This window comes from Camelina sativa, chromosome 16 (assembly GCF_030686135.1).
Source record: "Camelina sativa cultivar CO46 ecotype springtype chromosome 16, ASM3068613v1".
Classification (NCBI taxonomy): Eukaryota; Viridiplantae; Streptophyta; class Magnoliopsida; order Brassicales; family Brassicaceae; genus Camelina; species Camelina sativa.
Window position 1 is genome coordinate 28,278,012 of NC_141895.1, and position 13,840 is coordinate 28,291,851.

At 36.7% G+C, this 13,840-nt stretch overlaps 4 protein-coding genes across 7 annotated transcripts; 1 reads left to right on the forward strand and 3 right to left on the reverse strand.

Moving 5' to 3' along the window:
• Positions 1-12: 12 nt before the first annotated feature.
• LOC104752508 (uncharacterized) lies at positions 13-2,670 on the forward strand. The gene is made up of 10 exons (XM_010474665.3): positions 13-262; positions 482-607; positions 716-803; positions 965-1,050; positions 1,151-1,366; positions 1,526-1,701; positions 1,790-1,948; positions 2,043-2,123; positions 2,202-2,256; positions 2,345-2,670. Exons 1-10 carry the CDS (start codon positions 152-154, stop codon positions 2,468-2,470), a joined length of 1,224 nt encoding a protein of 407 aa, XP_010472967.1. The 5' UTR covers positions 13-151; the 3' UTR covers positions 2,471-2,670.
• Positions 2,671-3,138: 468 nt separating this feature from the next.
• On the reverse strand, positions 3,139-4,587 carry LOC104752507 (uncharacterized). 4 transcript variants are annotated; one of them, XM_010474664.3, is made up of 4 exons: positions 4,429-4,490; positions 4,085-4,131; positions 3,928-4,010; positions 3,139-3,808 (listed from the first exon to the last, which is right to left on the reverse strand). In XM_010474664.3, the coding sequence occupies exons 2-4, from the start codon at positions 4,099-4,101 to the stop codon at positions 3,333-3,335; spliced, it is 576 nt and encodes a 191-aa protein (XP_010472966.2). In that variant the 5' UTR covers positions 4,102-4,131; positions 4,429-4,490; the 3' UTR covers positions 3,139-3,332. The 4 variants fall into 4 exon arrangements, with proteins under 4 accessions (XP_010472966.2, XP_010472963.2, XP_010472965.2 ...); XM_010474661.3 differs by having other exon boundaries at positions 3,928-4,131; positions 4,429-4,587; XM_010474663.3 differs by lacking the exon at positions 4,429-4,490 and having other exon boundaries at positions 4,085-4,408.
• Positions 4,588-7,764: 3,177 nt separating this feature from the next.
• Positions 7,765-8,817, reverse strand: LOC147926051 (uncharacterized). Its single transcript, XM_087492847.1, has 2 exons — positions 8,813-8,817; positions 7,765-8,719 (listed from the first exon to the last, which is right to left on the reverse strand). The coding sequence occupies exons 1-2, from the start codon at positions 8,815-8,817 to the stop codon at positions 7,765-7,767; spliced, it is 960 nt and encodes a 319-aa protein (XP_087348973.1).
• Positions 8,818-9,523: 706 nt separating this feature from the next.
• On the reverse strand, positions 9,524-13,187 carry LOC104752506 (leucine-rich repeat receptor protein kinase HPCA1-like). Its single transcript, XM_087492848.1, has 14 exons — positions 12,913-13,187; positions 12,704-12,827; positions 12,526-12,597; positions 12,348-12,422; positions 12,174-12,245; positions 11,929-12,090; positions 11,771-11,845; positions 11,618-11,689; positions 11,459-11,530; positions 11,201-11,364; positions 10,921-11,051; positions 10,599-10,818; positions 10,287-10,522; positions 9,524-10,197 (listed from the first exon to the last, which is right to left on the reverse strand). The coding sequence occupies exons 1-14, from the start codon at positions 13,019-13,021 to the stop codon at positions 9,682-9,684; spliced, it is 2,100 nt and encodes a 699-aa protein (XP_087348974.1). The 5' UTR covers positions 13,022-13,187; the 3' UTR covers positions 9,524-9,681.
• Between the last annotated feature and the right edge of the window lie 653 nt (positions 13,188-13,840).

The window sequence follows — 13,840 nt, forward strand, 5'->3', positions numbered from 1 at the left end:
CAGAACAAATTAAAGTACGGGGGGACTTGCTCTTGTTCTTGTTTCTTTTATATCCCCAGTGAGTCTGTTTCGTCCGATAAAATCAAAATCTGAAGAAGAAGAAGGCGAAGAAGCAAAATACGAAAAAAAGATCTCTATTCCGGAACTAATAATGTCTCTGACATGCGTAAATATGTCAGAGGATGTCTGGTTGACTTGCCTCACTCACGCATTATCCACCGAGACCGAAGAAATCATGGGTCTCCTTCTCGGCGACATCGAGGTTAGCTTCTCCCTTCCCACACACTTTATTTGTCTTGGATTCGATAATTGCTTCAGATTCTTGTTTTTAATTGTCTCAATTCACTCCCAAAGTTTGGATTTTGCCTCTGTTTTTTGATTAAGGCTTGAACAGTTAATTAATCAAATCTTGTTTCTTGTTTGTATTTGTTCTGATTCTTATTCATTGTGGTATTATTTTTTTTTTGGCAAAATTGATTAGTACTCCAAAAACGGAAGTGCCACAGCTCTGATCTGGGGAGCATCTCCTCAGTCACGGTCTGATCGCCAGAAAGATCGAGTCGAAACCAATCCTGAACAGTTGGCTGCTGCTTCAGCTCAGGCTGATATATCCTTTTCCTAAAGCTTACATTGCTCAGGGCTGATTGTGTAGAGATATTGGTTTTGGTTAAAAACAAGTTTCATATATTCATTCTTCCTTAACTAACTTGGACACAGAATGACCATATCAACAGGCAGAACTACTCGTGTGATTGGATGGTACCACTCCCATCCTCATATTACCGTTCTTCCTTCCCATGTTGGTATGTTTTTATCTTAACTTCTTACTTTACCTAGTCAAACTGTTACCTTACTACTCTATGTTATTATTATGTTTTTTGTTAGGTTAGGGTTGAGTAGTTAGTAGTATATGGTTTTATCTTGTTCCTCATAATCTATATGTCATGTTTTTTTTTTTATGCAGATGTTCGGACACAAGCTATGTATCAGCTTTTAGATTCTGGGTTTATTGGCCTCATATTTTCCTGTTTTAGTGAAGATGCTAACAAGGTTAGTATTTGATTAGGAAGTTGAAATGTTTTCAAGAATACTTCCTTCTTCTCAGCTGTTTGGACTCATTGCTAAATTGGCTTAGTTGTGATGTTTCCAGGTTGGTAGAATTCAAGTTATCGCTTTCCAATCCTCTGATGGAAAGCCTAATGCTACTCCTAAATCAATGAGCCTGGTACTTGCTAATAAAGATTCTGTCATCGATTTAGAATCGTCATTAAGTTCTTCAGACTCTATATTTCCGAGATCCTCTTCTGGTCGGGGAGACATTCCTGAGCAAGACACAAGTGATACTGCTACAACTTCCGGATCCAAGGTCTCTTTTGCCTAAATCTGTAAAAATTCACTCTAGCTTAATGAAACTTGTCAAATTGTAGTTTGTGCCTAGTCTAGTGACTCATTTTCCAAATTCTTTGAGAGACAATCATGGGATGATATATACACATTGATGTTCGAGCTTTGTATGTGTGCGTAGGGTGGAGGAAGAGTTTCAGATTTTGGGGCTTTCTTTGTTAACAATGGTGCTGAGGCCAACGTCACCAGAAGAGATGGAACCAGTGGAAATCTCAGCAGCTCAGCTATAGAAATCGACCCAATGGACATGTCTGAAAGTATGCAAGAGGCAATGCTCCGTTCTAATTTAGAAACCAGGTATCAGCTCGCACTTTTGGGCTTATGAACACTGACTGCTCCGTTTTATTTATGTAATTACTTAAAAGCTAAAGATTTTCACGTGCAGTGGTGTGGGAAATGTTAGAAAAGAAGTCCCACTTCATGTTTTGCCGACTTCATCGCTTCTTGAACTCAATTCACCTCTAGCTTCTTTTAAGGATCTGCAAAGAGTACTCTACGAGGAGGAACGAGCTGCATACCACCAATCCGTGCAGCAAAGCATAAGGTTTTTGATTCACTCTTTTTTTATATAAATCTTATTTCATACCTAATAATAATAGAGGTTTAAAGTGCAAAAGCTCCTTGTGTTTCTTCTCTAGAGACGGGAGAGTTCATCCTCTTGCTTTCATCCACAACACATCAACATATCAGGCTTCCATGTGCAAGCTGATCGAATACTGGTTAGTGAAGCGTGTTATAACATTTGATTTGTGGTTTTTGTCGTTTGTTACATGGGTGGTTCTAATATGATTTTGCAGTTTGAGTCCCGCCATCAGTGCACTTCAAGGTAGGCTGAGGGAGAACAAGATCCGGGTATGTTTTCTCCTTATAATAAGCTCGCTTTCTCTCTTATGGTTTTTATGTTTATGTTGGGTTTGAAAACCTGTTGTGTGTTGTGCAGTTAGCAATGCTGATGGAGGAAGCTGAGGTTCTGGAATCACAGAAACTAAAAGGAGCAGAGACGAGCGGGGGACCATCTCATAATCTGGCTCATGGTTCTGGCAGCCGAAGCAGAAGAGGATGGTAGAAAGATGTGCGACTTAAGGGGCACATGCGTTCCTCTTTGTTTATGTTTTCTATCTAGAAATACATTTGGTTTCTTACAATTGTGTCATATGCAGACATGTCTTCGTAGTTTACCCATCTGTAGCATTATTATTGGTTTTTGTTCTCTCATGGAAGATTAACTCTCTGTTTTTCTTTCTAAGTTGTTGTTTTACTATGTCACTGGAATCTGTCTATTGAATAAAGTTAGTGAAGCAGAAGCCTAGTCTCCTTTGGTGGATAAGGGCATAGATCTGCAATATCTGATGATCTTCCTGAGGTCGCTTCGCATGGAGAGAAGCGCAGAAAGCGATGCGAGAAATAGCGTCGGGTAGACAGGAACAGAGTTTCTCTGGTGGGTTTGAAAAGGTTCAGTAAAGCACCAAGCAGACATAAACAACTCCCAGCAAAGACCTGAAGCAGATATGAATATGATGACATGGTTGAGACTTGAGAGTAATGGAAAAGCGTTATTGTTATATATAGCAAAGATGGGTGGAGTAAAATGGGAACCTCGAGATGATGAATATCAAGTTGAAAAGGAGGGGGAGGGATGGATAAATGTGGTGGAAACCGTTTATACGGTTTAATAAATCACACAATACGGTGGACTAGGAAGTCTTGCACCAAAAGACTATAATCGGAGCAAAATTAGGGTTCTAATTTTTAAAAATTAAGCGCAATTAACTTTGCATACTGAATTGTATTTAAGGAAAAACAAAAGTAAAAGTCGACAAGGAATGACTAGAGAGTAGATTAGAGTATAACATAATTAAAAAAGTAGGCATATAGTAGTGGCTTTCTCCAAAGTGGTTTCATCTGATTTGAGTAGTAGCATCGCTTTTTCAGAGAGATTCTCCTTTCTTTCCACGCTGCTTCTGCTTCGTCGTACAGGCACGACGAACTGAGGTTCCAACTTGTGGGATTCCGATTTCGTTATTCAGAGCTTTTCCATTCTTCTTCTTCTTCTTCTTCTTCTTCTTCTTCTCCCACGGATTCTTCTCCCTCGCACAGTCACGAAGAAGTGACGTTGTTCCATCTTGTGGGATTTTGATTTCGTTGATATCGAGAGGGTTCCCTCCAGAAGAAAAGCTAGACCAGAGCCAAACTGCACTTGGTATTCCAAGTGGCCATGGACATCCAATTGTGTCATCGGGAAATGCCAAGAGAACATTGAACCCGAGCTCTTTAAAGGTAGCGTATCGAATATAGTGTTGGGCGATTAGTGAGATTACAATCAAATTTGCTGGTTCACCACGATGACTAATTCCCCACAAGTAAACGTCGCCAAGGATCTCAGAATGTTTTGCACGTTTATCAGCTGAAAACAATATATATATATATATATATATATATATATATATGGAGATCAGATAGAAAAGGATACAAAAAAAAAAAAAAAAAGACAGATTGATAGGGTTTTAAGTGACACGAATTAACCTTTTTGCAAAAGCTTGATATTGGCGGATTCAAATTCTTGTGCGTTCTCCAGCTTCGTAGATGAATAAGCAACGATTGACATCCTGTTACAAGTGTAACCCATATACGCTAGAGATTCTTTGAAAAAATCAGAGATCAAAGCAGGAGAGAGATTCACCGGGATTGGGCAAGCATCCAGGTCCCAGAAGATGCTTGTCTCGGCGTCTGCAATGTTGGTTGTAAGGAAATATACATAAGCAATTACGAAACGGAAAAATAACAATCGCCATGAGAAAGGAAACAGAAAGATAGATAAAACTTGAGACTTCGGTTCGATTAGATCCATTGGAAAAAAACAACGATCAATTAGAACGAATCTATTGTACTTCAAATCGACTAGATAAAAACAACAACTGGAAATCGTCAATAGATCGTTTAGATCCGCTAAATTGATACTAAAGATCAATCAGGTCTAATATAATCCACAGATATTTCAACGACTAAGACAGATATAAATATTACCGGAGAATATGCTGGTCACGGAAGGCATAGTTTCGCCGCAGTAAATCAGGTTTACTGCGGCTGGGAAGACGCTTTTGGTTTCTTCTTTTTATAGACTCTAAAAAGGGTTGAAACTTGAAAGGGTTACCCCGTCTTAAATGACTAATCTATCCAGTCTACATAAAATTTACATGTTTATATCAAAAGCTTTAATCTTTGATTTTTTATTTTCTGATATAATTTTGTCGATCTATTTTGGGTCTTTTATTCGTGCCGGTTATTCAATAGAAGCTATCAGATACAATGAAATGAAATCAAAGTATATAAAGCCCGCTAAATTAATCGAAGATAGAGACACTAATGGAGATTCCAAAAGTAATTCTACAGTTAGTAGCGTTATAAGTTTCAAAGATTAGTCGGTGGTTGATGTATTTGGTAGCGATTTTGTAATTTGGGAAGTTGGAACGATAAACCGTTTTAAAATTGGTTTCAAACTTGATTTATGTGGTTTTCTATCCAATTTAAATACAAACGAAATTCACAAAATAAATCCATCAAAATCTGATTTGAATTCTAAAACTGATCTCTTTTATTTTTTTCTTATTCTAGTCCAATAGCTTAGTTAGTTATGTCTTCATCAATACAATCATTCACTGTTCAGTTAAATAAATAAAAAGGGATACTAGGTAACAACCCGCACTATGTGCAGGATAAATCAATTTAAAGAAAATAATTATATGTAAAATTATATTATCCTATAATCAATATATGTTTGTGTCAAACATAATATGCACCTAAATTTTTTTATTTTTTTATTTAAAGTTGCGTTTTTCGTGTAAAAATACGTTTAACCCGTGAAATCTTTGAATGTAAAAGAGATTGTGTAGTAGAGAAAATATTGATAAAATGTTACTATTTATTGCAACATGTCTTTTGTAGATTAAAAATCAAATTCATATTTTCTTATGTTTTATTTTGTAATCATAACAGTTTGCATGTTTCTTATGTAATTATAACAACATGTACTAAATTACTCGATAATTTAATTATTTAATATATGTTAGTAACAATCAGATTCTAAACTAAATTTTGTGAAGATAATCTAATTTATTGATTTAATATTTTTGATTAGGCTATTTAAATATTTTGAGTTAATCGGTTTGTTAATATTTTCTATAAATGACGAATTATTACCAAAAACCTATTATGAAAAAATTAATGATTCGTGTAAGAATACATTTCACCCGTGAAATATGTGAACGTGGTAAAGAAAATATTTATAAAATGTTACAATTATGGCAATATATATTTTGTGTTTTAAAATTCAAATTTATATTGATGGTTTATCGTGTAACTATAACATTTTTGCATAATCTAACAATCACTCATTTCAAATATCTTATGATTTTTTTGGGTACTAAGTTTATTTATAATGATAAGGGTTATTGTCTCATTCCTTTTTAATAGCACTTAGATGAATATACAATTAGAACTTATATTCCTATTCAATTAATAATATTTCCATTTTTAATGAATAATCACACTAAATGTTGATATTAATTAGTTTACATACTTAGATATATATAAATAATCACACATCATGATATTTCATAATTTGTTGTCATTTTTATATTTATTTATGAATATATATAAATCTATATTTATTGGGAATTAAGTTTCTTTTAATGAATTGGAGATAATTTATGGGTAATAGACTTCTTTTTATAACCAATTATAATAACTATTGAAAGCTTGTTAATTAAATTATTATGGTAATAATACTAACTAAAAAATAGCATTTTGTTTTTATATGATTATGTTAATAAGTTATATGTTATTTATTTTTATTAACTTTATATTAATTGGTATGTTTTTATAGCCTTTTTAGAATATTTTACTTATATTGATTTTAAGAAATCAATATAACTTTAATTTGTATATTTGTAAGTTAATTTTAGTGAAATTTTGCCTTAAAATAGTATGTAGTTATTTAATTAGTTTAATATGTGATATTTAAATTTGTGTGTGAAATTATGACATATCTAATTATTATTCAGTTAATTTTTTTAAAAATATAATGGCATGTTAATGTAATTAAGTAGAAATTTAAGGTTATTTTGCTAGAAGGTGCACCGAGCTTTCTGGCAGCGACACATCAGCTTTTTCAAAATTGTACTTCTCTATTAATATATAGGGGATATATATGAGTTTGCAATTGATGAAGATGTAAAGAGGACAAGGCAGCACCGTTTATCATCAGACAGACCAGTTTCGAGAGTGTTCCTGCATCGTTGGGGCGTGCCCTCCTCTATTCTGTTTACGTGATTCGGTGATTATATTTCTATATATAGCATATCATTATCGCCTACAAAACTTGGTGTATTTAAGTTTTGCCTGCTCCTCAGCTATGAATGTTGCAGCTCTCTTTGTGAATCTACCTTTGTGGATATTTGCTTTCTTCTTCCTCAACTCAATTCGTTGCATTGTTCTTCTCCGGATTATCTCTAACATTTCAACCATTGGAAAATACCTTGATGGATCAATAGCATTGTTGAATGATTCTGACAAGTTGTTGTGAACATCTACACAAGATGCTGTCGGTTTACAGAAGGCAAGACTGCAATTCTCTAGATTCCTCTGCATTATTGCTTCATACAACCTCATGTCATAAGCTTTTACCCTCTCCAGATTAGCCTCATACTCAGACATGATGTAACTCTCAGCAACACTCCAAAACAATCCTTTCATCTCACTTTGACATGGGAACTGCTTTTTTAGATTCCCATATATGTGCCTTGCACACATCCTGTGTTCAACTTTAGGCAATTCGCGCTCTACAGCGTCCAACAAACCCTACAAAAACGAAACAACTGTGAGTTATTTAACAAAAAAAACAACAAGGCCAACAACTTGTAATTAATAAAAACTGACCTTTTGCCTATCAGATATAACCGTATAACCCTGACCATCCTCAATCTTTGGACAATCAGCCTTAATGTTTCTTATAAACCAAGCCCAATTATCTTCATTCTCTATATCCACAATCGCCCAAGCAAATGGATACATTCCATTGTTTGCATCTCTCCCAACAGCTGCCAATAATTATCCTTTAAGCGTGCTTTTGAGAAAACATCCATCGAGTCCAAAGATAGGACGACACCATGTGGTCCACTGGTTTCTGAGATTCGCGAAACACACATAGAATCTGTGAAAAATTTATGTTCCTTCATCATCCAAAACTGTGTTTAACTCCACTGTTGATCCTGGGTTTGACCTAGTAAATAAGAAAGAATAAGTCAATAGGCTGACAAATAATCAAATCATTGACATAAGATTACTTAGATCTACTATCTCTACTTACCGTATCAGTTCTGTGCGATAGTCTTTGAGCTTAAAAAACTGCTCCTCATGCTCCTTTTTGATGATAGCTAATGCTTTTGCCTTTCCTTTTCTACACTTGTCTCTTGTGACAATCAGATTGAAGTTCTTCAAAATTTCTTCCTCCATTGTCTTCGGTTTAAAGTCAGGATTAGACCTTACATCATCCAAAAACAACTTTGCAATCACCCTTGATTTCAAGATCTTACAATATCCATCCAGAGTGCAAACATGTTCATCTTCAAATGATTTCACCTTGTACTTTCCAATACACTCTTCATAGGAGTAGTAAATCCTCCATTCACAAGGGATCTCACTTTCTTTTACACCACACACGGCTTCACACTTATCTTTCCCCCATCGGTTTTGCTTAATATTGTTTCCACTTTTAAAAGCGTATTCAACTAAAGCATCCTTGAACTCATCCAAACTTTCAAACACTTGATGCATCTTCAATTCACCACTTCCTGGCTTGAATCTCACATGAACCTCTTCATCATCAGAGTTAGGAGGAGTATTGTGGTAGTCAAACTCTTCATCCTCATCATCATCAGTAAAAGGATCCACATTTCCTTCAACCCTTTCTTCCTCCTCACACGGCTCACCACCAATCTCCGCATCTTCTTCGTGTTCCTCTGTTGCTTCAGCCACAAATACATTAACAAATTTAACCCAACGAGCCCCATAACACATCTTACTAAAAGTCCTTGCACTCAATACCTTCCGCTCCTTAAAATCTTCAAAAGGGTAACAATACCACAACCTTTTCCCAAAAAAAGAATCACCCAAACAATTTCCCACGATAGTATAAAGTTCTTCAGCCTTACAATCAAATGTAGAATTCTCACCACCAATATAAGAATCTTTCCCTGCATCACTCGTCGTCCAACTCCCACCATAATAAACCGTGAATGTTACTTCAACAGCGTCGTCACTATAAACGACGTAGAAAAATCAACATTAAAACAATGGACAAAAATTCTAACTATTCATATCCTCAATTCACTGTTGAAAGACAAATTATTACCTCATTTTGTCTTCCGAAACACCAGAAATTGGAACTTAAGAAACGTATCAGTGAACGAGATTCCTTTGATTTCGATTCGACCCACACAACTAAAGACCAACGCTCTTGAAATTCACTCCTTTCCCTCTCGAAAACCACAGAACAAGAAACCTACACTCTCGAAACTTAATCAATAACTCGGTCCCATCGATTACTATCCACACTTGTTTCAGTTTCTCGACACTCACTCAGTCGAGAGAAGAAGAAGAACAAAAACCCTAAATTCGATTTATCCCCAAATCGATTTGGTTTTAATCCCCAATTGAAAACGACGTTGTTTTGCTTTTGAAACAACACACGCAAAAAGAACAAAACGACGTCGTTTTGTTCACTCCTAATGCCACGTCGTAATCTGAGTCAGCACCGTTAATCCACAATTTAACCCCGTTAATACGAATGTTGAAATTTACCACATTAAGAACAGTTTGGGTAGGGAATTTGAATTTAAATTGAATTGAAATTGTTATTTACTGAAGGTTAGAGTTCAGGTATAAAAAAACGTTTTGAAAATAGTTGGGGTGGATTTTGGCCGTTTTCCCCAATCTCAACACACACGCTTCTTTCTTTATTTCTTTCTTTCTTAAAAAAAACCTAATCAGTCTCAAAATTAGCCATTTATAGGAAGCCCAATAATCGAATACAATATTGGGCCTAGGCTCACTCTCAGTGTTCTTTTCTTTCTCCAGGTCAACAAGTTTTCCATTAATATTTGACTTTTCCACTTTCATTCATGCCGTCATGCGTTATACGATGACAAAAATATATATAATCAAATCTCAGAAGCAAGAAACCATAATAAGAGCATGTTCATAATCAGAATTATAGTTATTTTACTTGGGCTCTATCTTGGTCGGAACAGAGTAGCCACCGCTATAATCAAACTCTCCCTCTTGTGCTTCTTTCTTCCTCAAACTACCACCGTACAAAAGCTTTTCTCCGCCCTTCACGACACCAAATTCTGTAGCTGAAGACGACGACGCAGATGCAGAGGAACTACTACTCGTCGTCCCACTATTCTGGATGATAATCTCAATCTCTTTAACCACTTCACTCATCGTTGGCCTCTCAGAAGCCGTCTCATCAACGCATTTCAGGGCTCGTTCCACATACCTCCCCAGTTCTGGTAGAGGTCCGGCGTCTCTCAACAACCGATCCATCTTATCTCTTAGTCCGTAGTATTCATTGTCGCTCTTGTTCATTACAAGCTTGATCTCTCGAACAATGTACTTGCCTTTCTCTATCGGCTGTTTCGCCGTGATTAGCTCCATCATTACGACACCGAAGCTATACACATCACTCTTCTCTGTAAGTTTCTGCGTTGTGTAGTATTCTGGATCCAAATATCCCTGCCATTGACCGTTTCAAATTCAGTTCCATCAGAAACCAAACAAGGTTCCCTAATTGAAGTCAAAGATGAACTGATTGTAAAACTCACCAATGTGCCTTTGACTTGTGTTGAAACATGGCCTTTGGTGCAGTCTGAAACCAGCTTGGACAAGCCAAAATCGGCAACCTTGGCCGTGAGATTCTCATCCAAAAGAATGTTGGTTGACTTCACGTCCCTGTGGATGATCGGAGGATCTGCCAATTCGTGGAGGTATGCTAGTCCTCTTGCTGATCCTAGAGCCACTCTTAGCCTTCTTTTCCAATCCAGCACAATACCGGATCGCCCTAACAACAATGCGTAAAGGTCAAGTTTTGTCTTTGTGATTTATTGAGCAGATTTAAAGACCAGATTTTGCAGTACCGGTTAAGCTATCTTTTAGTGAGCCGTTGGACATGTACTCGTAGACCAGAATCTGCTCGCCTTGTTCGAAGCAAAACCCGACAAGCCCAACCAGGTTTTTGTGATGAACTCGAGAAAGCAACTCAATCTCTGTTTTGAATTCGAGACCTCCTTGTGTTGATCCTTGTTGTGCTCTTTTGATCGCCAACATTTTCCCATCTTGGAGCATTCCTTTATACACCTACGGAGATTACAGAGAGAAACAGAGGAAAGTTACTTCTCAAACCCTAAAAGTGAAACCCTAGTTTCAAGCATTGATCTTTCAAAAACCTACGGTACCTACCTTTCCATAACCCAGCTCACTACTCACAGAGAAATTGTTCGTGGTCTTCTTGAGTTCTTCGTAGGAGAACCATCGTGCCCCTTTCAGCTGCGGTGCACCACCGCTGTCTTTTCCACTCGATGCCCATGAAACTGAGAGAAACAAAAGACCATTGTAAAACCTAATTGTTCAATCTTCTACTTTGCAGAAATATCTTTTCCAGGTGGGACTCAGAGATTCTGCAGGGGACTAATCTAAAATGGTAGTATTTTTACGACACTTTGGACTTACCAAATGGTCTACTCAAACCGATAGCTTCCTCTGCACGTCTCTTCGTATATTCCTAGCGCAACAAGGCACACTCTAACAAGGTCTATTTTGCATAAAGCTGTAGAAATATACTCGAGCTTAATTAAACTTGTCAAATCTGGCAAAGATCCTACAAGCTTGTTGTGAGCTAAGTTCCTGATGAGAGACAGAAACAAACATGTATACATTCGTTACCGATGCCTACTAAAGATGATCGATCTGGATAAATTACAACTCTGGTTACACTTACAGTTCAATGATATTTGTGAGATTACTGAGATTCTCTGGAACTTTTCCGGTCAGAGTGTTTCTGTCAAGCCGACTGTTGCAAATCCAAGAGAGACGTTAAATCTTTTGAAGATAGGGAAGAAACATGAAACTAAGGACACAGAGATGGTGTGTTACTCACAGAACCTCTAGTGTCTGAACGAGTCCTAAAGTGGAAGGTATGCTCCCTGTGAATTGGTTTCCATCAAATAATCTGACATTTGAACATATCTGTTGAGATGAGTAACCTTAATTTTGGCAGAAGATTAATTTGATTATAGAGTACTTGACTTACACATGGATCAGTATCATCTCAGAGCTGAAAAGTTTTGGTGGAATTGTGCCTGAGAGTTGATTCTTGTTGAAATGACTGCAGTTTCAATAACATTTGCATCAGATGAGAGATAACTTGAAGCTAAAGAAGATGTCTGCAGAGAAAATAAAAGTACTCACAAGTGTTTGGCCTTTAAAAGAAGATCAAGACCAGGATTAGAGCCTGATGAAATTGGAATGGGTCCTGTCAACTGATTATCCGCAAGATCCAACCAATATACCTTGGTGAGGTTTCCTAGAGATGCTGGAATTTTACCCGTGAAGTTATTTGAGTTCAAGGCCCTGAAAAACATGGTGGAGCCAAAGTGGCAAGTCTCATAAAACATAGGTTGTTGGATTAAAGGTAAGAAATGCGACTTTCTTACAAGAAAGATAGATATTTGAGATAGCCAATCTCGTTTGGGATGCTACCAGTGAAGCCACAGCCAGCAAGGATACTACAAACAAAAAAACAAAAAAAAAAAAAAAAACAATACAACTGTTTAAAACAAGAACAAAGAGATCACTTTAAGGATGTTTTGCGCAGGAAAGATATTTACAGGATGTTGAGCTTTTGCAGATCTTCCAACCGAGAAGTAAGTGAACCCGTGAGACCAGGATTAAACGAAAGGTCCCTGAACAACACAAAGTCGCCAGGTCAGGTCAGAAAAAGAAAAAAGAAAAAAAATGAGACGTTCCTCTGTTGTAATTGTCGATGAATCATCAAAAGAGACTGACAAGGATCTTAGTTCAGCTAGTTCTCCAATGTCCCCACTAAGTCTTCCTTTGAGACCCATTGTTGACAAACCCCTGCACATAAAAGACTATGCTTGCTAAGTACGTTACAAAAATAAGTAAGAAAACTGCTCTAATATTTTCGTGCATAAGTATGAATGACTGATTAAGGAACACTCACAAGGCAGTGATTCTGGAGTTGTTGCAGGAGACACCTTCCCAAGGAGTTCCACAAGGATCATCAGAACCTCCCCAGCTAGGCGGTGTGTTGTCCCATTGATCCATCAAAGAACGCAGAGAGGCCGCTAATAGAAAGCAATAAAACAAGAAAATTACAATCATTTCCGCGAACGGATTCAACGCAAGGGAAAAGCAGAATTCATCACATACCATCACGAGGGTCAGTGACTGAGGAAGTCATTGACAAGACACTGAACGAGTAAGCAAAACAGATCAAGAGCAGCCGTGATGTAGCGGTTATGGTGTTGGAAGCCACCATATTGTTCCTCAAGAGACGATAAGTTCTTGAAGTTTGATATTTAAGTGAAAATCTTGGAGAAAGAACAAACAGATTAAAGGAGCTTCCTTATGAGACAAGATTCATCATTGTCTCATTAAGAAAAAATGTAAGTGGGAAGTGTGCCAATAGGAACACGAGTGGCACCAAGAAAAGTAGGTTTCACTCAATTTGCCTTCTCTTCGAAGTCAATTTAACGGTTCATGTGTCTCTTTTACAAAACGCTTTAGTTATTAAAACACTTGAGTGTGACATCTCTATATATAAGAACAAAATAATTTCAAATAGGCACTACAAAACTGATAAATGTAAACTTCGGTTACCCTTAAAGCTCTATTTTCCAATCAAAGCAACCTTCGTTGATCATTATGCTGAGCCTGAGAATCACAGGACAGAGAAGAAGATAGTGGGGTCTCTCGCCAGTGCCCAATAATCCAACCATCTCCACAGATTAATTAAATAATTAAACGTAAAAGCCACTTCTTCCACTTTACAAGAAACTACACATTTTGTCTACATGTAATACAAACTTCGTTAAATATACAGACAGAGAGAATCCAATAATAGATCCAAGTAACAGAATTAGGAATAAACCAACTTTTCTGAGTAATTCTTTCATAAAATTTTGATATAACACGTTAGCTAGGTGGGTCTCTCACTTCCTTAATAATATACTAGGGGAATGGCATATAAATTATACACTAAATCTTATGCTAAATTAAATTGGTATATTGCTTTTGCTAATGGAATTAGGTCTTCTAGACTTGTTGTCTTTTGACCAAAAAAAAAAAGACTTGTTGT